The sequence below is a fragment of the Chenopodium album genome, chromosome 26, assembly GCF_948465745.1.
Source record: "Chenopodium album chromosome 26, dcCheAlbu1.1, whole genome shotgun sequence".
Classification (NCBI taxonomy): domain Eukaryota; kingdom Viridiplantae; phylum Streptophyta; class Magnoliopsida; order Caryophyllales; family Amaranthaceae; genus Chenopodium; species Chenopodium album.
Window position 1 is genome coordinate 35,555,433 of NC_137859.1, and position 23,888 is coordinate 35,579,320.

Consider the following 23,888-nt stretch of genomic DNA (forward strand, 5'->3'; position numbering starts at 1 on the left):
ACCCAATTTTAAAACCATACTCCATCAAAAGCGATGTTTAATGTTTGCTTAATAGGAAAATTTTTAAATTATGTAATTTAATTAGTACTGTATTCTAAATTCATTATTCCATCCCCCCACCCCCCCCCCCCCCAACCGCCCTCTTTTTTTTTTAAAAAAAAGTTTGTTATGTTGAAAGTTTTAATTGAATACAATGCACATGCAATACGTAGAGTAACATTTGATTATAAAATATTTAAATTAAAACATATTTATATGAATATTTATAGATATTGATGAATCAAATAACAAAATATATAATTGGATTTGAAATTTTACATGACGCTCTATGTAAACCTAAATGCCTAATAAAGATTTTTTATTTAGCTCATTATTCTACATACACCTCTTGATTGGGCAATAAATTTTAAATTAACGCGTTGCGTAAACTTAGAGCTAGGTATACCCTAAACGGGCTACATGCACATAATATATACGTATAGTAAACTCTCTAAACTAGTTTAAAATTGGCAAAATTATCTAGTTTTGCAAAAATCTTAGCGAAATATCTAGCAAATTAATTAATGATTCAAAACAATGCATATAAGGAGATAATTGTATGGGCCACTATGGGGTCAATGAATCAAGAAATTTAGTTGGTCAAAACATGCGCAAGAACACCACAAGTGACTACATGACATGTTTTGGTTTGTTGAAATATCTATTCTTACTACATACACCGATTAAATAATCTAAATTTCCAATTTTAGGAAGAGTAGTGACTTAGTCTTTAATCAAAGCATTTATTTTTCTTCTGTTTAACTACTATTAGTAAATAATTAATGCAATTGCTAATTATAGATAGAGGTTTGACGTAGTATCAAAGTACAGATTTTTCCCCTACCCAACCTTTTTTTTTAGTAATTGATGCAGTTCATCTTTATCGCCAAATTTGGTAAGATATACTACATGCATGTATAAAGCATTACAGATATACAGAAAGTGCACTCATAATTTGTACTTCCTCCATCCCTATTTCTTTGTCGTATATTTTTACAATGTTGATTAGAAATAATGTAGCCATGTGAAATTTTGTTAGAGTTGTTGAAATATTCACTTTAAGAAAGGGTTTTTTTTTTATTTTTTTTTTAATTTTTTTCATTACTTTTATTTATTTTTTAATTTTACATGCATAGGATTATTGGAGATATTTATATTTTAGAACGTATCTTATAAACCATGAAAATTACATAGAGCAAACATACCCGAATGGAGGAATATATACTGTATAACATAATTTCAAAGCTAATTAATTTGAGTGCGTACTATAAGAAGAATGTGTTGATTATGAGTGCGTAATATGAGATTGAGTTGGTTATAAAAATGAAAGAAATGTAATTTTTACTACTGACTCCCTCCGTGCTATAATAAGTGTTACGCTTTGAACGACATATAGTTTCAGGCAATTTAACAGACTTAAATAAAAATATGAAACAAGAGGTAAATAGAGTAGTTGTAATATTAAAAAATTAAGCGAAATTCTACGTTACAACCCTGAAGACTTCGAAATTTTAAATTGTGTCCATGGTTTTTGAAAAGTCCACAATGTAACTCCAAGGTCTAGTTAGTAACTAGCTATGTTATACCCTTATCGTTAAGTTTCCATCATCTTTAAAAAAAAAACCAAAACCAATAAACCAGCCACCCACAGCCAGTCGCTAAACCCACGTACGGCCAGCCCTACCCCCGTCCTCTCAAGCGCCGCCCACCGCCCAGACCCCCGGCCTTCTTCTACTCCGATGCCGGCACTACCCCGACCACCATCCCATTTCCCTTAAAACCTCTCGTAACCCTTCCTCCTCCCCTCAAAGAAACCTAAAAATAATCTCTGAAATCGTTAGAAAACATCAAGCCACACCTCCCTTCACCGTTGCCGTCGGCCGCCGCCTTTTGCTCATATTCCTTTTTTCTCTCTCTGCTCTAGCATTCTGCTGCCGTAATTCGAGGGTTAGGGTTTGGGATTTGGGGTTGGGATTTGGGAGGTTTTGCTGGATTTCGTGTGGTGTTTGTAGGGAAAAGGGAGGTGGTCGGGGGACTGCTGACATTGGGGGAGGGGAAGGAGTTTGGGCGGCGACCGACGCTCCGGGGGAAGGGGGTTGGGCTGGCGGTGGTAGCGGGCTGGCCATGGGGGTGGTTTTGGTATTTTTTATTTATTTATTTTTTTTGTTTGTATTTTTTTAAATATTCTGTAAGCCAATCATACGCTGCTTTGTTTAAGATAACGACACCATTAACGGAAAATTAGTGTCAAGGGTACAACAGAGTTACTAACTGGACCTTGGGATTACAGTGTGAACTTTTCAAAATCCTTGGACGCATCGTAGAATTTCGAAGTCTTCATGTTTATAACGTAGAATTTCCCAAAAATTTAAAAAGAAAGATAGTGACTTACGAGTAATTATTTATTGAAATGTATTGGAAGGTAGTGCGTTTGGGAGGGGACCATGAAAGAAGAAAGATATGACATTAGAAGGAAGTGTAACACTTATTAAAACACGTCCGCATTTGATAAATGTAACACTTATTAAGACACGGAAGGAGTATAACAATTGAAAACCAAGCAACGGCATAATTACAATAATTATAATGATAAAGAATCTAGTTAAACAATAGTCTATCAATAATTATGTGATTATTTTAAAATTATACTTTGCCTTTTATTTTCCCTTTCTTTTTTCATCTTTTATTTTGTGCACTTGCGTAGTGGATGTGTTTTTGACTTTGTTGTAACAACAAATCATTCTTTGATGAGTAGAAAGAATGCAACGTGTATACCATAAGTCCACTCATGAAATCCTCTTAGAAGTAAGAAGTGTAAATCATTAAGCTATTCCTAGTTTGCATAAATCATTAAGAAGTGTAAACTACTTGTATATCACTAATTTTGGTTCTGTAAGATTCATATATTAAAATTGTTTGTGGTTTTGATCAACTCTTTATGTCCTGTTCTCTTTAACTTTAAAAAAAAAAAAAAAATTAATATTCAGTAAAAATAATTTTATCAGTTCAACAAAACCAAAAAATTTTAAAGAACAAATATAATAGAAAATCATTAAAAATAAGCTTTGATTAGTAAAAATAAATTTAGTTCAGTAAAATAATTTCAATTCAGCAAAAATAAGGTGAAAAAACATAGCCTAATTTATAAACAACTCTTAAAGGAATACAAACATATAATTTGATTAATCTGATTTGAAAGAGTTTGTCATGAATTATTATTGTAACACAACTCGCATGGCATTTATTACAAACCTAACATAGTGAGCGATGAAATATTGACTAGAATCATTCCTCTTGATATTGTCACACACGTATATACGGTATATATATATGTATGCATTCTTCCTTCTAAAGAAAGCCAACCTACATACATACAATAATCATAATCTATACACTAATTTTTTTCTTACTCACATATCCTTAACACAGTACAAATGGCTTCTTTATTGTCTTCTGCATCAAAATTTTCCGACTTTAAGCTTCAATTTTGCTTGCTTTTGGCACTAATAGGAGCTGTTACGGCTCAGTTGTCATCAAACTTCTATTCAACCTCGTGCCCAAATGCGCTCTCCACAATTCAATCTGCGGTTAAATCAGCTGTGGGGAGTGAGGCTCGCATGGGAGCATCCTTGCTTCGGCTTCATTTCCATGACTGTTTTGTTAATGTAAGTAGCTAAGTTTGAATATGTGTTTCAAGGATCAATAGTACGTTGATGTTCATGCATATGATTTCTTTTCATCTAGTTAAGTTTATACGTACTAGTGGTACTACTATTTGATTAGTTCAACTCTTGAGCTTGATTTCATTCTTTTCTTAATAAAATATTTTCTCCGTTCTTTTTTACTTGACCTGTTTCTTTTATCACGCTTGCTAACGCAAAACTTTAATATTCAATAATTTTAACTCTCCATAAGTAAAGTTATAAAGTTATATATTATGATAGTACTTATTGAAATGAAATCAAAAAGATCCCACATGCCCACATGAATATGTTTTCCCTTAGCTTACCTATTATTCACAAAAGACAGTAAAAGAAGGGGTGGTGAATAGTGTAAAAGTCAAAGCGGGTCAAACAAAAAAGAAAAGAAGAAGTAAATAATTTTCCATGCATGTTTTCTTCTTAAGCTTATACAAGCGTACTGTTGATTAAAGATTTAAGTATTCCATAACATCAGTAAAAAAAAAAAAAAATCGAATTGTTAATTGGTTATGACATGAACACGTACCATAAATATTCGTAGTTATTATTTATTTGGGCTTAGTAATGGTGTATTCTTTTTTTATACTTTCTATTTTTTTCTTCTATTTAATTAGTTGCAACAATTTGACTTTCACTTTTGTCAATGCACAATTTTAAATATTTGAGTTAAATGTAACAAAATTCCACATACATACTTGCATATGACAATGTTTTCTATCTTTAGTATAAATCACAAATTGTGGTTTCCCGGCCACAATCAAGTGATTATATAGTGCCACAACAAAAAAAAATGTTAAAACTAATTAAAAAATAAAGTAACACAATAAGGTAAAAGACACAAGTACGTAAGATGCAAATTGCTACGCGCATAATATTTAAAAGCTAGGGTAACGCATACTCAAGAACGTTTTTAGTAAAGTTTTAATTGGATTATTGGTTGTCGTAATTAACATTATCTTAAAGAAGCAATGAATATAGAGACACAAGCTAAACAAGACTTGACAAAGAGTGAAGAAAAATAATTTTCCTTTTATGGAAATGTTCAAGTTTCTTGCATTCCAATATGTACACCCTCAATTTAAGATCGTCCAATAGTAGAGTAGTACGTTGGAAGCGAGCCCATTCCAATATGCTTTATTACTTTATAATTTGGAGTAGGCTATGATGATAACCTTAATTAATCAGGTTAAGAAGTTTGATTTGTCTTCTCTCTTTGATTGACAGGGATGTGATGGTTCAATTTTGCTCAACGACACTTCAAACTTCACCGGAGAAAAAACAGCAAGACCTAATGCTGGTTCAGTGAGGGGGTATGAAGTAATAGACACAATAAAGTCTCAAGTTGAGAATTTATGTCCCGGAGTTGTATCTTGTGCTGATATTGTAGCTGTTGCTGCAAGAGACTCTGTGGTTGCGGTAAGCATGTACTTCAATTGTTTTTTATCATAATGAAATTTCTAATAATAAATTGATTAGCAACTTGATTTATTTCTTTTTCGAATCACAATTATAAATTCATCATCAACCTTATTAAACATGAATTTCCAATTGTTATATTTTTTTTGTAACACTCTAATTTCTAAATTATTTTTCATTTTTCAGCTTGGTGGACCAAGTTGGACGGTACTGTTGGGGAGAAGAGATTCAACTACAGCAAGTCTTAGCTTGGCTAATTCCGATATTCCTGCCCCAACTTTGAATATAAATGAGCTCATCAAATCTTTTTCAGACAAAGGCTTTACTACCCAAGAAATGGTAGCCTTGTCAGGTATTTTATTATGCAACTAATTCATCTTTTATTAAAATAAACAATGTAAATAAGGGTACGAGTCAATTCTGTAGAAGAATGATGTACAAAAATTGAAACAAACGTCCATGCATGCATGCATGAGCGCTCATGCAACATGCATGCATGAACTTATTATTGAATTGATTTAGAATATGCAATGGACATGCACTATATCCTATATCATGAAATGTATACATTATTCAATGAAGCATTACTAGCTTAGTGATGTTGTATTACCTTTCACCTAAAGTTGTATTTCTTTTATTGTAGGTGCTCACACTATAGGGCAAGCAAGATGCACCACTTTCAAAACACGTATCTATAACGAAATTAATATAAACTCCACATTTGCGACGTCTTTGCAAGCAAATTGTCCTAGTAGTGGAGGAGACAACAACCTTTCGCCACTTGACAAAACAAGTGCAACAACGTTCGACAATGCCTACTACACCAACTTGTTGAGCCAAGAAGGTCTTCTTCACTCTGACCAACAATTGTATAATGGGAATGGTACCGGAACCACGGACTCTCAAGTCTCGTCTTATAGCTCGAGTTCTTCAACATTCTTCACTGATTTCTCGGATGCAATGGTGAAGATGGGTAACTTGAGTGTACTTACTGGCACGAATGGAGAAATTAGAACTATTTGCAGCAAAACCAATTGATTTTATTACGTATATGGACATATGGTTGACACTATGAATATTTTTGTATACTTAGTCTTATTACATCTATTGCATTTGAATTGCAAAAAAAGAGAATTTTTTGGTTTTTTGGTTTTGTTTTGTTTTGTTTTTTTGTTTTTTTTTTTTTTTGGCCTAAATGAATTGTGAATTATTGCTATGTATTAATGAAATATATTAATTAGTGTGATCTTGATGTTTATTTGAAATTTTTTTTTGTTTTTATATTTTTTTTATTTCGGAATTATTATTATTATTTTATTTTATTTTATTATTCTTTTTTAACATTCCAAAGGTACTAGGAACACCTAAGTGTAATGGTCTCATTTAGCTATTTACATTTTTAATTAAAGAAGACGCTACATACAAGATCGCCTTAAACAGTTTGGAGGCCTTGTACTAAGCTATTTATAAAATTAATCAGTCACCTCAAATTAAAAAAAAAAACTTGCACAACGTTAATATTTAAAATTATACTTCGTCCATAATATTTTTTTATAATATTATATTACTTTACAATGAGTCTCTACCAAGTCTTTAATAAAAATCATATACCATGCATCTTGGTATATATGGATGATATCTTGGATAATACCATTGATTGGTAGGTTATTCTATTTCTTAGTAGCTAAGTATTTTACACATACACTGATACATAATATTTCATATATAGTCTTAGTTTACTAGAATACATAGTCTTCCTTAGTTTAATAGAATACACATAAAGCACAAGCAGCATACTAATTATATAAGGAAGTTTTAGGTTTGTTTCGGTAATTTGTCTCCTTAGACATCTAAGAGAGTTGTGATATCGAATATCTTCTTGTCAATTAAGGTTGAAGCATCAGTGTTGGTCTTCCAACAACTGGTTCTAATTTCTCCATTTTTGCCTGTAAGAACATCTATGTTGCCCATCTTTATCATTGCTTTGGCAAAGTCTCCGAAGAATGTTGAAGAATTTGAACTATAAGACGAGACTATAGAGTCTGTTGGTCCAATACCATTGAACAATTCCTGGTCGGAGTGAAGAAGACCTTGTGAACTCAACAAGTTATTGAAGTAGACATTATCAAACGCCGTTGGGGTGGTGTCGAGTGGCACGGTGTTGTTGGCCCTTGACCCATCACTAGGGCAAGTTCCTTGTAAAGATGAAGCAAATGCGGGGTTTATGTTGGAGTCTTGTGAGAGCCGATTTTGAAAATTGGAGCATTTTGCAACACCAATAGTGTGAGCCCCTACAATAGATCATCAATAAACAAGATTAATCGATTGAAGTTAATTACTCACTTCATTTACCTACAATTGTTTCATATTGACTTTCACGTTATATCAAAATGAACGTACAACTTTGATTATTAATGTATACATACCCTGTATTTGATAATTTACACGTAGAAAAAGTGTTAAATAGAGATATTGAGTTCGTCGATAAAAACCTGATAAAGCAACCAAATCTTGTGGATTAAGTCCTTTGTCAGAGAACATATTAGTGAGCTGGCTTAAATTCATAGTTGGAGCAGGGAGATTGACATTAGCTGCAGTTAAATTTGCTGTGGTTGAATCTCTTCTTCCTAGTAGCACGGTCCAACTTGGTCCACCAAGCTGAATATTAACGAAATAAAGTAATTATGTGTACTAAAAATAAAATAATCTCATACAATTTGACTTTTGTACTGTTTACATGTTCTCATTTTAAACGTTAGTTAATTTAGGTTTTTAACATATTTTTCAACTTGCAAAACCTTAAGCGGAGGTAGTACATTAGTACGCAACACTCTAGTAACACTTTTTTTATACGAAATATAGAGTAAGTAACAACAAATATCAAGAACACACTAGCTAGTCACTTTCACCATAATTATATGCAAATGACAGCCATGTACTTCTACTTGATGAGTGATTTGTTAATGATAGGCTTCTACGTAGTTGCAAACCACTCATCTCATCAAATGTCCAAATCAAAGTCATTTTACATAGTTGAAAAATTCTCTAACAATTTAATTTCCCTTTACTCAAATGTTGTCCTCTTTATATATACTTTGTACATATGTATCATTAAAAATGACAATTTTCTCTTAAATTATGTTTACCTTGGTTTATTTAACTAGATTAAATCATTAAATAATTTTTTTCACTTCTATGTAAAAACATTAAAACGTTATAGATATATCATATATATAAAATTTCTAGCTTCGTACAATATGTATATAGAGTACTCAAGTACACAAGTAGTGACTAGTGAGTACAATATGTATATAGGGAATATTACTACGAGTTTTTTAAAATAATTTTACCTCAACAACGGAGTCTCTAGCAGCAACTGCTAAAATATCAGCACAAGAAACAACACCTGCACATATACTCTCAACCCGAGCTTTTATGTTGTCGATCACCTCAAAGCCTCTCACTGAATTAATATTTGGAGCTGCGGTTTGTTCTCCAGTAAAATTGGCAGTGTCGTTGAGTAAAATCGAACCGTCACAACCCTGTTGCATGCACATAGAGTGCAATTCTTTATGTCAAAAAGATCATTTGGTCTATTAAACGTAAAAACAAAGAACATGCATGTGATAATTAACCATAATTAAATTGAAGAAAATGGTGAAAAAATTATAAAATAACATAACATCATATCATCTGAACGTTTATGTTTGTAGAAATTGCTCGTTAAGTGTTGCCTTACATTAACAAAGCAATCATGGAAATGAAGACGAAGCAAGGATGCTCCCATGCGAGCCTCGTTCCTCACAGCAGATCGAACAACAGATTGGATTGTGGAGAGTAAATTTGGGCAAGAGTTTGAATAGAAATTTGGTGTTAGTTGAGCTGAAGCTCCTCCAATAAGTACTAAAAACAAGTAACATTGAAGCTTAAAACAGAAAAACTTGGATCCCAAAGATGATAAGAGAAACCTCATTATATTGAAACTAGGAGAAATAATAGTGATTATTGTTTGCTTGAATACAATGATGGGTGGATGCATGGTAGCATGTACTTATAATATATAGACAATAAGAAGTGGAATGAATATAAAGTAGGACTAAGCAAAACTATCACAAGATGTGAATACTAAGGATCCGATCCGATATTTTAATTTAGGATATCTAATTGGATACTAATTTCAGATCGGCCGGATATCTAATCCAAAAATTTTGGACATTGAATATCTGTTTGGATACCAATTTTTGGATTTACAGATTTTCGATATCCGACTAATATCCGCAAAAAATTGAATTTAGGATATCTGTTGCAAATTTTCGATCAAAATATCCAAATTTCAAATAATTATTTATCCCAACAATGATCCAAATTCAAAAATGTAGGTGTTATTTTATCTTTTCCTAAAAAAAACTTTAAAATTAAAAATTACTGATCGAATAATATTTCAGAAACCGTATATCTAGTACAACTGATCCAAAAAATTTCAAATTGGATTCAGATATCAGATATCCCAAATTTTGGATATCTGATCGGAGATCTCTATGCTCACCCCTACTTTGAGTTTTTTTTTTAAGTGTTAGACCCTGTTTGATTCACCTTAATTTTGCTGAACTGATATTATTTTTACTGAACTGAACTTATTTTTACTGAACTGAACTTAATTTTACTGAACTGAAATTATTTTTACTGAAATTAAATTATTTTTACTGAAGTGAAATTATTTTTACTGATTTTCTATTATAATTCTTCTTTAAGAAAACTGAATTTTACTAAACTGAACTTATTTTTACTAAACTGAAATTATTTTTTGAACTGAAATTAATTTTACTGAACTGAACTTATTTTTACTGAATTGAAATTATTTTTACTTAATATTATTTTTTTAAGGTGAAAAGAACATGGCCTTACACTTTTAACTTTGTCATTATATGTTCACATAATGATTTTGACTTGGTTATTTTTGTAATATATAAAATAAAACAAATAGCATTATATAATATATTGTTGAATTTGTCATAGTGTATACTTTATTTCATTCATAATATCAATTTTACTATAATCTTATTTTCATATTATTAGATAAATTAATGGTGAAAGACGTGTCTCGACAAATCAGTGTAAATATGTAACACTTAAAAAAAACAACAAAAGGAATGTAAAGTATGAATAGTTCTAGTCACATCAATAGCACGAGAAGAATTGGTTGACAAAAAACCAAGAAAACCTTTTCAAGAATGTGAACAACTCGATTACAATATGATCATACACGTACATCTTTGGGTGTTTTGATTGATTGTCCTATTTAAAATATCTGCTCGGTAGTTTGTTCAATCATTCGGACGTTTATTGAAGATTGCTCTTGTTCATTGTTATGCTTTATAAATTTAGGTAGGTACCCAAGATTCACGGGTCAAATCATATGACACTTATTAGATACTTTGTATTCTATGGTTTTTTTTTTTTTTTTTTTTTTTTTTTTTTTTTTTTTTGACAAAGATCGCTAAAAAAAACAAACAAACACCACACTAAGTAAAAGACCAACAAAGAAAATGACGATTCCTAGCACGAACCGCCAACCAATGGGCAGGAGCTATCCACGCCCTAGGCACCTTGCAAAGACGACAGGCAGAAAGTTGAGGAAGGAGCTCTTGAAGTTCCTGAAACAGCCAGAGACAGGAGATATTGACAGAGGTAGGATGTCGAAGCAGAGACACCAAAGAAGCACAGTCCATATAGAGCAAAAGATGGGAACAACCATGCCTAAGAGCCATCTTAAGAGCCCAAACACACGCTTGAAGTTCAGCCTGAAAAGCGGAGGCAGCACGACAAGCCCGAGCGCTACCACCAAGGATTGTAGCGGAGGAAGCCGGACGTAAGATCCAACCAGCCCCTGCACTATTATCATGATTGAGCCAAGCCCCATCAAAAAAGTAAACAATGATCAAGTGGAACCGAGAAATTCCCGCGCAGACACAAACAAACCGGGTCGTTCTTCGGAGGAGAAGGCCGAATAGCGAAAGATAACAAATGATGTTGAAACTCCTGGGCCTGAATCGCCCGCACCTTCCAGGTCTGCGAAAGATGGAGAATCAACGAAGGAGACCACACATCCTGCCTAAAAAGGCAGCTGTTCCGGACAATCCAAATTGCCCAAAGTAGAGATACAAACAAAACCAAACCCTCTCAGTTCTTAGATTTCCTGTAAAAAGAAACCACCTCCACCACCCAGGCAGAAAAGGAAATGGGAACAGATAAAGAACCGTGAAAGGATAAAATGTCTGGATCCCAGAGGTGAAAGATGCAAGGACAATCCCGAAACAGGTGGGAAGTTGTCTCCAAGCTCGAACGACAGAAAAGACAATGTGGATCAACCGGGAGACCCTTAGAAAATAAGGTTGCTCGGAGAGGCAAAGCATCGTGGAGGAATTTCCAACAAAAGATTTTAAACCGAGGAAGGAGAGGTAGGCCCCAAAATTTCTTCCACCACCAGTCGGGGGCAGGAACACTAGGCAACTGAACTACAGACTGTTGTACCAATAAGGAGTAAGCTGATTTTGTAGTAAACCGGCCGTCTCTGGAGAATTTCCAATAGACGAAGTCATCCATAGCCCGATGCGGTCTTTCAAGCGCCAAAATACGCTGAACCGTCTGACTTTCAAAGAGTGATGAATCTTAAGAGTGTCCCACGCGCCAGAACGCGGAATAATAATAGAGGAAACATGAGACGGAATCTCCGACTCAGGCACAGAATCCTTAATAGTGAGGCCTCCCGGAACCTAGTCATCCTCCCGAAGACGAACCTGGAACCAGAGCCTATTTTCCATGCAAGGCCCTTATGCAGAACCGACTGACCTTCCAACAACCCTCGACAACCCCACGAGGCTCTAGGAGTGGAAACAGACCCCAAAGAGCGGAGGGAAGGATACTTGGCTCGTAAAGCCCGGGACAGGAGTAACTGGGGATGCTGATGAATGCGCCAACGCTGACGAGCAAGCAAGGCCTGATTAACCAATGCAATACTACGAAGACCCAGGGCCCCCCAGGCCTTTTGGAAGATGAAGATGCGAACCAGATCGAAAAGCAATACCCTTAGAAGAAGAAGAGGATTTCCACCAAAATTGGGCCAGCAAATTATCAATGTAGTGACAAATCGAAGCCGGTATCTTGAAAACAGACATGATATGATTGAACGAAGCAACCAAAACAGAGTTATTAACAACCAACTTCGCAGCTGCGGAAAGATGGAGGGAAGCGAACTGGGAAAGGCGATCAGTAATTTTATCCACCAGAAATTGGAAACTCGAGACCTTACTTCTGCCTAAGTCCACAGGCAAACCCAAGTAAGAGCCCAGAGACGACTGATGCTTTAGATGCAAACAATGCGCCAAATAATCCTTGTATTCTGGAGGAGTGTTGGGACTGAATTTGACAAATGATTTTTGGAGATTGATCATTTGTCCCGATATGTCACAGAACTGATGCACCACCTTTAACAAATTGTCACAAGCCTCCGGAGAAACTTGAAAAAACAACAGAGAATCATCCGCAAAGAACAAATGAGAAATAGAGGGAGCTCCTCGGGAGATGCAAATACCGTGAAACTAAGAAGAGGCCTCAACCTGTCTTAACATGGTAGAAAAGACTTCCATGCAGAGGACAAATAGATATGAAGAAAGAGGATCGCCCTGCCTTAAACCACACTGAGGCCGAAACCCAACTGAAGGGCTGCCATTCACCAATACTTGATACGAGACCGAGGAAATACACTGGTGAATAATATGAATCCAAGATGCCGGGAAGCCGAAGGCCTGCAAAACCCTCAACAAAAAGGTCCAACTAACTCTATCGTATGCCTTATTCATATCCAGCTTCAGAGCACCATAAAAATGCTTGCGCGCCTTGGAAGCATTCATAAAAGACATAACCTCATGAGCTAATAAGGCGTTATCCGACATAAGCCTCCCGGGGACAAAGGCATTCTGAAAATCAGAAACCAAGGAGGGAAGAACCTGACATAACCTACTGGTAAGGCATTTGGCGATGCATTTATAAAGAACATTACACAACCCGATAGGGCGAAATTGAGAGACTGACTCCGGATTATCCACCTTGGGGAGGAGAACAAGAAAAGTACGATTCCAGTCCTTGAGCATAAACCCATGAGCAAAGAAGTACTGGACCGCCTTTATGACAAATGAGCCCACATCTTGCCAATGCATTTTAAAGAATGCCGAAGAAAACCCATCCGGACCCGGAGTTTTGTTGTCTTCAATGGCAAACATAGCAGTCCGGATTTCGTCAGTAGAAAAAGGGATAAGAAGAAATTGCTGTTGAATCGGGGAAAGGGAGGGCATATGTAACTGATCCCACCATGAATCCTCTGGAACAACACAGGAATGACGGGGAGTGTATAGATCTTTGTAAAATGAAAGCACTAAAGATCTAACTCCCACTGGATCCGAAATCCAAACTCCTTCACTATTCTGAAGACAATGAATAACATTTCTGCGGCGCCGAGCTTGAACTAAGGAGAAAAGGGTCTTGGAATGTATTTCCCCCATAGCATCCCAACGCATCTTAGTGCGCTGTCTCCAGTAGTGAAAGGCTGCCTGTACTGCAGCCATCTGTTGATCCTTGGTAGTTAGAAACAGACACCGATCAACCCTACTATCCAAATTATAATTATCCTGGTTAACCTCCATTGCCAAAGATTTCCAGTTAATACCCCAAAGCTTTTTATTAGAAGTACACCAGACTAACAACCGATTCTTAAGCAAGGCCAATTTCCGAGATAGAGAAAACATAGGAGAACCCGCAACAAATTGTGACATAAATTGAACCACAAACGAATGCACTTCAATCGCAGAAAGACACTAATTTTCAACCCGATATGGACGACGCGTCCGATCCTGATAACCTGAGTCTGATAAAATAATAGCCGCATGATCCGAAAATAAAATAGGTTGATGAGTGACGGAAGTATCCGGATGTTTATCCAGCCATAAGGGAGTAGCATAAGCCCTGTCCAAACGCTCAAAAATAGGATCGGAATCAATCCTATTATTAGTCCAAGTAAATTGGGGGCCCGAATATGGCACAGGAACCAAGCCAACATCAAGTCGCCACTGTATAAAGTCCAGTTTACCAGGAATATTCGTACTACCACCCTTTTTATCAGACAAATGTTCTACTTGATTAAGATCTCCAATTAAAATTGCATTTGGATATGAAATTAAAAACTCCGAAACTAAATGCCAAACATCAAATCTACTGGAAATTGAGGCGCACCATACACAAATATATAATATTTTATGGCATCACCCACTACATTTTTACAAAGGATAACGTTCTAGGATATGTACATAGGAACCATCCCCATCGGAGCAAACCAAAATACAAACAACCCTCCGCTTGAACCTACTGCGTCTATACCACAACAACCCAAAAAGGATAAAGACGCTAATTGCTTAGCTACACTATCTACAGGGAGTAAAGTTTCCATGAGAAAAACCACATCTAAACCATAAGTGCGGACTAACGACAAAATGTAAGGAATTTTAGGGGTGTCCGCATTACCTAGACCCCTACAATTCCAAACTCCCACCTTCATCCCACCTTGGGTGACCCTGTCCGGGCGGTCACCGAGTCCTCAGTTGATGATGTGGTCGAATCCGGAGCAGCAGACTTCTTACGCTTCTTGTATGGCAGCAAACAGGGGAAACAACAAGCCTTAGTTGAAAGCGAATCCGAAGAAATTGGAATTGGTGAATTAGAAAATTAAAGATCACCATTTCTTCTTTTCGCTGGACACTGATTCATGATGCATCGACTGACCTTGGCTTTACCCTTGCTCACCTGAACTGTCACTCTTGTCCTGTTTCTGAAAAGCACGCTGAGAAATAGTATGATCTGAAGAAACTTCAATAGGGACCTGAGCTTCCATCCTTGGTGGTGAAGGAGGAGGAGAAAATGGTGGAGAACAATCCATAGGAACAGCCTCATCAGATTCCACCTCATCGGAATAATCTGACTCAGTAGAGACCGGTATAGCAGGAGAAGGAAACTCAAACGCCTCAGAAGAGGAATCAACTATGTATCCGGATTCCTCCGAGTGATCCACCGGAAAGGAATCGGACAGAGAAGGAGTGGGCGAGAGAGATTGAACTGCACACAAATCCCAATTGCTAGGACCAGCGCCAAAAGGATCATCGAAGATCGGACCGTGAGGACCCAATAGTGGTGGCGAGAAGTTGAACTGGTGATGCGATAAGTCTGGAACTAATTGATCTGATGATGGAGAGAAGCTGCTTGGGTGAGAAAAGGATGTGTTAAAAGAATTGGGCCGGCCCAATCCGTGGTCGAAAATAGAACCATATTCATTCAGATGCTGAAACCCAGGAGAAGTAATTTGAGAAGAAATTATAGTAGAGTCCAGAGCCCAATTTGAGGAGTTGTGGCCTATTTGATGAGAACCCAGCTGTCCAAAAGAACGATAAGGATCATCCATTCTGAAGCCACTCCCAGCCAAATATGACCACCAAGCAGGTCTGGGATAGTCACGTGGAGCATGATTATCTTGAGACACCTCATTATGCCAACCTCCTTGAACTTGCCACGGAGACAAATTATCATCTACATGTGTAACACGGGGCAGAGCTTTGTCAACTTGATTAGGAACCTCTAATTTTTCCCTAATCGCTCGATTAATTCCCAAATCACGCCTTAATACCTCATTAGCCACCGCTCGAAATTCCGATGGAGAATCTGGAGGAAAAAGACCCGGTATGACGGCAGAAGGAGGCTGATCTTGAAAATCCGACGAACCCGACAGAACATCGGAAGGAGACCTCGGTAAACCCATACCATCACTATCATAATCGGACGGATGAGAATCTGCTGAATATTCGGAAGGATCATCCTCGTCATGAAAACCAAACCATAACTCTATATTCCAATTTCTAGGACATGGACGAATACCCCGAACCGCATTCGAATATAAATTAGTATCGGTAGGACCATACAACACACGTAATCCTTGGTCATGAAGTCTTCGAAAGCGATTTTCAAGATGATAGTTAATAAATTTTTGAGAATTGGTACACGTTTCCTTACCATGCCCTACAAATCCGCACTTTTTACAGAATCTAAATATCCCCTCATATTTAAATCGAACCCACGTGTAGACACCCATTTGTGTCTCCCCAAAACCAAACCCAGTGATGAATACCTGTCACGTCAAAACATAATCGAATGAGGTGAAAGTGTGAAAAGTCAAGTGTTGCGGTTAGTTTTTGTTAGAATTCTTTCTTTCTGTTTTCGAAAACCAATTCTATTTTATAAAAATGTCCATTTCAGTTTATTTTGGTCCATAATAAGGGTCCAATAATGGTGTAGTTGGATGGGGCTTGAAAAGACCTTTCCAACGATATATTATAAGCACAATTCCGATGAATAATGAGGAAGTTATGGCCAAAATACTAAACTGGGCCAAAACCGGATTTTACCTACGACCCAATGATCATGTGGAGGGTTCAAGGGTTTAATCCTATTCCTAAACTAATTAGGATTGATTAGAATCTTCTATAAGTTTCTAAAATATCTTAATTATCCTTTTTTGAAAAGATAAGATCATGGAATTTGATTTCAATATAAAACTTTCCTTTTTTAAAAACTTTCCTAATTCTATTCGAATTTAAAGATGTTCAAAGATAGTCAGATATTATTTTCGTGCCTCATATTTTTTATCCAAATTTTAAATGGTTGGATAGATCTTGAAATTATCTTTCCAATGATATATTATAATAGTAAATCCGAGCTATAACGAAAAAGATATGAAAGAAATACGAAACTCTATCAAAAACTGACACCCTCCTAATATTTCGGCCATATCTTTTTATCAACAAAAGATTTTAATTGAATTAGAAAGTAGACTTCAAGAGATTTTCAACGACATATTATATGACTTATTTGGACTTCTGGATCAAAAGATATGATAAAAACAAAATCCGCAAAAAACTGTCATGTCGCGAAACGACAAGCCTGTCGCCTCGCGACAAGATAAGTTTCTGGCGACAGGTCTACTTTTCTGGCGACAGAGTAGAGTTTTATTCCTTATCAAATTCTATGATTTTTCGGACTATTTTCTTATAAATAGGGCCCGAACCTCTGTTTTTATTCATCAACTATCAATTCTCTCTATTCTCTCATTAAGAATTACTTAATTCTTTTCTTTTATCTCTTTTTCTAAACCAACCCTTTTAACAAATACAGTTCCGCATACACAAGATCTTGAAACACCTTGCCAAATTCGAAGTTGCCTTCACCCTAGACGTGAAAGGTTTATACTTTTCTGAGGGTTTGGTCCCAAATCCAGTCTAAACTTTTTAACTCTTTCTTTCAATTTATTTAACTTAGTTCTTTGATTTATTATTTTCATTGAAGTTTACTAACTTGTGTATTTTGTTATTAGAAAGAGGTACGAGGCTTCAAAGTAAGTAGATTAGCTTACTCCCTATTTTATTAACAATGTAGAAAGCATGCTTATTATTGTTTAATATTCCTAGTATCATGTTAGGATGCTTTTAATGCTTTCTAGTATCATGTTAGGATGCTTTTATTGCTTTCCAGTATCATGTTTAGGGTGCCTTTACTCTTTTCTAATATTGTGATATCATGTTAGTACCATGTTAGGTTTAAAGCTTTGATTTTTATTGCTTAGTGACATGCTATGATTTATTATTAATCTTGTTAGTATCATGCCTAGGATCTTGCTATTATTAAGCTTTATTATTATTATGATTATTATATTGATTATTATTATGTTGCTTGATATTTTATTGTTATTGCTTGATCACACCTTTTATTCTTGTTAAAGGGAATTTGTACTTGAAATCACGCTTAATAAGATAATTAATAATTTGATTTAGGCTAATATGATTTTAATACAAGTGATCGCCAATAATAGTTTATTTGTGCATTAATATTCAACCAACATAGATTAAACAGGGTAGGTTTAATATAATGTTTGCATGTTATTCGAAAAGCGCACATGAATACGAGCAGAACAAAGTAGAGGCCTATTCTATATGGCGGGTCCTTTCTTTTGTAGATTGGATTCGTACCCTCATCCCCGAACCCTGTTTGGTTCAAGACCTTATGGAGTTGATGGTCCTTTTGGATTGTCTTTTGGGTTTACAAGTTCCTAAAACTTGTTGGCGACTCTTTTGCTCTCTTTTTCTTCCCTTTGGAACGCCACCATACTTTAGTGTATGATCACAGTGGGGTTCAAGTTTGGGATCGTAATACTTGAAATATTCCCTACACCACGTGACTCGATTTTCCCTCGTGGTATAAAAACAACCAGGAATCAAAGGTAACGACAAATCAACTAAGATTTTAGCACGAGGGAGAGGGACAGGAAACTGACCATTAGTATCGTCATCCATGATTAGCTCACCAACATGAGACAGAATCGCCGCCGCCACTTGAGGGGTAGAAAAGCGAATCGGCAAGCCTTCCACTTGTACCCATAGCTCCGCGAGCTGCAGATTCATGTTGAGGGGAACAGAATCTTCACGGAGCCTTTGAAGGACAACAAGGGTACCTTTGAAGTGGACCCATCCACGAGCGTCCAATTCATCAGCGTCTTCGACCGTACCGCAACAAAAAACAACTTCCTGTTCCCCATAAGGAAACACATACACTGGAGCACGTAAGTGCCAGAAACGAGTGACTAGGCGCAGAATCAAAGAAATTGAGAACACTCTTTCATCCCAAAAACGTCCAATAACACAGCAATCCCAATCAATATGGGAATCATCTTGTAAAACAGGTGGTGAAGAGAATTCCGCACCTATGATGTGCGGATAAACAAAAGTAACAGAGTTGATATACTGAGACATAGTGGAGGAATAAACTAGAGAGGAGGACTAAGAAAGTTAGGAGGAAACTGCTATAAAAGTTAAGACACAACAAACTTTGGGTTATCCAAGGAAAGTTTTTGAGAATTTCTCTCACTAGCGGTCTTTCTCTCACTAGAGAATTTTTTTTTTGTATTCTATGTTAATCAAGGCATACAAACAATAGTTCAGATACATCGGGCCTGTTCACTTTAACTTAATTCCAGTTCAGTTCAGTTCAGCTCCAATCAGTTCAGTTCAATTCAGTTCTTAATTTCCTTCTTTCATAAAATATTCATTTCAGCTCAATTCAGTTCATTTTAGTTCAGTTCAGTTCAATTCAGTAAATGTTAACGGACCTATCGTTTATTTGTTTTTGATAGCGCCAACTCTTTTATTTTTTTTATTTTTTTATTTTTTTTTAATAATTCAGCATTAAGTCATTTAAAAATATTTAATTACTCAAGTGAAAAATATTGTTTTTTGTAAGATTATCACAAGTGCTCCAAACTTTTTTGTATGCCTTGTGTTTGAGATTATTCTTTGAGCTTTTATTCTTTGATTTTGTTTTTTTAAATCAAGTAAAGTATTTTTAATTATTGAATTAACTTTAGTTCCTTATATATGCAAACCAACAAAAAGGAGAAAGTAGAAAATTATCCATAAATAAAACTCAAAGCCATTACAAGATTACAAAGCATTTCATAATATACTCCTTAGTTCATTAAACTATTAAGAACATACTAGATCATAAAACACACAAATGTATTTATTTTTCTTTAGCAACACCTTACATATTAAATATAGTTGTTATTATATCGATGATCTTACTATCAATCATATTCAAACCAGCTGAATTTGGCTTCCTACAATTTGTTCTTATTTCTCCACTTGTACCCGTAAGAACACTTAAATTACCCATCTTTATCATAGCATTGGAGAAATCCCTAAAGAAAGCCGACGAATTTGAACTATAAGCCGAGACTTGATTGTCCGTGGTTCTAGTAGTGTTACCACTCCACAATTCTTGGTCCGAGTGAAGAAGACCCTTTAGGCTTAACAAGTTGGTGAAGTAGGCATTGTCGAACGTGTTCGGGGTGGTCGTATCGAGTGGTGAAGTGATGTTGTCACTACCGGTACGAGGACAATTTGATTGTAAAGATGAGGCAAATGTGGAATTTATGTTGGTGTCATTATAGATATGTGATCGGAATGTAGTGCATCTTGCTTGCCCTATAGTATGTGCACCTGCAATACATGTGTAACAATATGTCACAACTAACGCATATATATATTAAAAGTTTATTTCCATAAATTTTAAACGTCTCAGAGATTTTAAATGTCATTCTGATCTTACAATAAATTTTTATAAATGTGAATAGTGAATAAAGTTCAACGTTCAAGATATTCTGGGATGGAGGGAGTATATACCTGATAAAGCAACCAACTCTTGGGGATTAAAGCCTTGGTTGGAGAACAAAGTGATTAGTTGGGTAAGATTCATAAAAGGAGCAGGAAGATTGGCATTAGCTACACTTATATTTGCTGTTGTGGAATCTCTTCTTCCAAGCAGCACGGTATAATTTTGTCCACCAAGCTAAATTATGGAACAAAAATTGAAAAATTGTAAGTGCACATGCATACCTTCTAATGTAATTAGTCTTGGAAAGTAAAAGTAAAAAAGCAAAACATAATTAAAACATTAAATTTCATTAGAATCTAGATTTTTTTTTCTTGTTTTATTTTACTCACAACACTTTAACATTTGTCACTATTCATACACAAAGTATTTTTTATTTGACTATTGTATCTTTAATGACTAATATGTATGGTAATTATAGTCAATTTAGTGGAATCTTATTGACTCAATATATATTTGCATCATATTCAATTTTTTTTTTCAAAATTTTTATTTAATCATAATTAAAATGAAATGGAGGAAGCTAAGTATAAATCAAAGTGTATGATTAAAGAAGAGTATCAAAGAGGAGTGTTGCTTGAGTACATATGGTCAAAAGTGAAAAAGTTAAAATAATAATCAATATATTATGGGGGAAGTATTTTTTAACTACATTAATTAGCTTTAAAAAAAAGTTATCACTTTACATCACAAGATAATCGGAATTCTAGCTTTTTAGTGTGTTTGTTTAATGGTATGTCAATATATTACTCGTTAGGTCATCTTTTACAGCTATTTAGCTATAATAATGTATTCCTTTCATTCTATACAATACTACTCATGGTACATAATAGTAATATACAAGAGAACTACTTTTAATGTAAACTTAAATTTTACTATTCACCCTTACTATTACTAAATATTACTCTTCTGCCCATCTTTTAACACAAAAATAATTAAATAATAATAATAAAAAAAAAATGATACACGGAAATTACATGTGTTTTTTCCATTATGAAGTCACCTTCATAAACACCTACTACATAAGATTTTTAAGACTTTATAAGATAATAAGTTACTTTAAAATGTGTAACCATGTGAATTGATGACTTCTCGTGCTTACTATTTATTTGAAGCCTATTAACTTTATATCTTACTACTATACATGAGATTTGACAAGTTTGGTGGATGTTCATAGGTTCATGTGTCATATTAGATGATTGGTATGAAAAGTAAGGAAATTTAATTTAATTCCAAGAAGACTTAAAAAAAAAATATCATTTTTACCGCAACAACGGAGTCTCTAGCAGCAACTGCTAATATATCAGCACAAGACACAACACCGGCACATAAATTCTCAACTTGTGATTTAATGGTATCAATTACTTCAAAACCCCTAACTGAACCTTGATTTGGAATCGCTGTTTTCTCACCAGTGAAATTCGCTGTGTCATCAAGTAAAATGGAACCATCACATCCCTGTTCACCACATAAAGTATAACTTGTTAAATAGTTTAACATGCATTTAATTTTAATCCAAATTAAAGAGTAGATCTCTTCCTATAATTATTATATAGAAATTGATACAATTTCATCACTACATTCACTAAAATTGAAGTACAAAATTGTATATGGGTGACTATATACGCTATATTAAAGTGACCTCTACTTTTAGTTGTATTTAGGGGTGACCTATTACGCGTTGTGAACTCTATTGATATAAATAAAAAAAAAGGACTATAGTAGGACCACTTAACGTTTGATATGCAGCAAATTTTTTTTTTTTTTTGTTCTTACTACCTATTTATACACATTCGATGCGACAAGCTAAGTAGATTAGGTTGATATAAGCATATAGAATATGTAGATATTTTTCTACTTTTTCGTTCAATGTTTTAATGGTATAAACCAATACATACCCTTAACAATTCAAACACCTTAAACCATTGACGTCAAAATCTTTCATGATGAAATTGGACTGACGAAGATAATCAAACGCAAAACTTGTTGAACATTCCTCAAAATTAAAATTAACTAAACTTGCATGAAATGATAAACTAATTCAAGAACATTATTAGAGGGTATTACGTACACTATTACATGCATACAATATCAACTTTATATATATAATCCGTATAATTTGTATGAAAAGTATTCAAGTGTGGCTTACATTTACAAAGCAATCATGGAAATGAAGCCGAAGTAAGGATGCTCCCATGCGAGTCTCATTATTTATAGCAGATTGAACTGCAGATTGGATTGTGGAAAGCGCATTTGGGCACGAGCTTGAATAGAAATTTGGTGATAATTGAGCAGAAGCTACACCAATTAATAGCCAAAGCAAGCAATATTGAAGTTTTGAATTGAAGAACTTTGAACTAGATGTTGATAAAAAGGAAGTCATTTCTGCTATAGTTTAATGAGCCTAGACACCGTTTTTGAATAAGAGGGAGGTGGAGAATTGTAAGGAAAGCAAAGGACTTAATTTATAGTAGCATCATCTAGTCTAAATTAAAATGTGAACAATTTGAGTAAATTAAATATTCTAAGAAGAATGTTAGGTTAGCCCCAAATTCCAAGCAGAACATATTTGTAGAAGTGGACAAAATTATATGTACTCTTATGGATTAAATCATTAATTAAGAGGGAGCAGTTAGATTTTTTTTCTAAATTATATTTCAACTTTAAACTTAGAATATATTATTAAGGTGACTTTATTTTAAAATAGTTAACAATTATGGAGTAATTTTATTTTTATTTTTTATTTTTTTTTGAAGGAGTGGAGTCGAATACAATACGAAGTACATACTACCTATATTAGCACATATAATACGAGTATTTTTTGAGCTCCGCCAATACTTAAATAAGCTAAGCCTTCTCTCTCTTTTCCGTTTAGATGTAATAATTATTTTTTTTATTTAAAAAAAATGCAACAATTTGACTTTTACAATATTCAAATGTTTAATTTAATCATATTATATATTTTTGAACGGGACTAGAGTATAAAATTAAATGTTAGTGATAAGATGTTTTAGATTTTTTTTTATGTTAGTGTATAAGATGTTTTAGATTTTTTTTTATGTTAGTGTATAAGATGTTTTAGATTTTTTTTCTAATGTATGTTTATTTTCAACAAATTCAATTTATATGATTTTACTAGAAAGTAATTACAAATATTAATAATCAAAATAGTACATTGATAAATATATTAATTAAATTATTGCTTTTAACCTAAAATAAATAATATTGTAAGCCGAGTCCATCAAATCAATCGCCAAATTCCTACTTGGAACTGTTTTAAGCATGTGTTTTATTGGACAAACATATGTATATTGACTATTCAGCATATTTCCACTTGAATGCATACATTTCAAATTAAATTTCAAATCCAAAATCAACGTTTTACGAAATTTAGCCAGCTAAGAATTCATGAGAAAT

At 34.5% G+C, this 23,888-nt stretch overlaps 3 protein-coding genes across 3 annotated transcripts; 1 reads left to right on the forward strand and 2 right to left on the reverse strand.

Annotated features, from left to right (window-relative positions):
- The first annotated feature begins 3,473 nt into the window (after window positions 1-3,473).
- On the forward strand, window positions 3,474-6,273 carry LOC145617618 (cationic peroxidase 1-like). The gene is made up of 4 exons (XM_081672337.1): window positions 3,474-3,704; window positions 4,965-5,156; window positions 5,343-5,508; window positions 5,800-6,273. The coding sequence occupies exons 1-4, from the start codon at window positions 3,474-3,476 to the stop codon at window positions 6,192-6,194; spliced, it is 984 nt and encodes a 327-aa protein (XP_081528463.1). The 3' UTR covers window positions 6,195-6,273.
- Window positions 6,274-6,998: 725 nt separating this feature from the next.
- LOC145618171 (cationic peroxidase 1-like) lies at window positions 6,999-9,129 on the reverse strand. The gene is made up of 4 exons (XM_081672958.1): window positions 8,896-9,129; window positions 8,507-8,698; window positions 7,649-7,814; window positions 6,999-7,447 (listed from the first exon to the last, which is right to left on the reverse strand). Exons 1-4 carry the CDS (start codon window positions 9,127-9,129, stop codon window positions 6,999-7,001), a joined length of 1,041 nt encoding a protein of 346 aa, XP_081529084.1.
- A 10,712-nt stretch (window positions 9,130-19,841) lies between these two features.
- LOC145617964 (cationic peroxidase 1-like) lies at window positions 19,842-22,880 on the reverse strand. The gene is made up of 4 exons (XM_081672736.1): window positions 22,621-22,880; window positions 21,738-21,929; window positions 20,483-20,648; window positions 19,842-20,299 (listed from the first exon to the last, which is right to left on the reverse strand). The coding sequence occupies exons 1-4, from the start codon at window positions 22,852-22,854 to the stop codon at window positions 19,842-19,844; spliced, it is 1,050 nt and encodes a 349-aa protein (XP_081528862.1). The 5' UTR covers window positions 22,855-22,880.
- Between the last annotated feature and the right edge of the window lie 1,008 nt (window positions 22,881-23,888).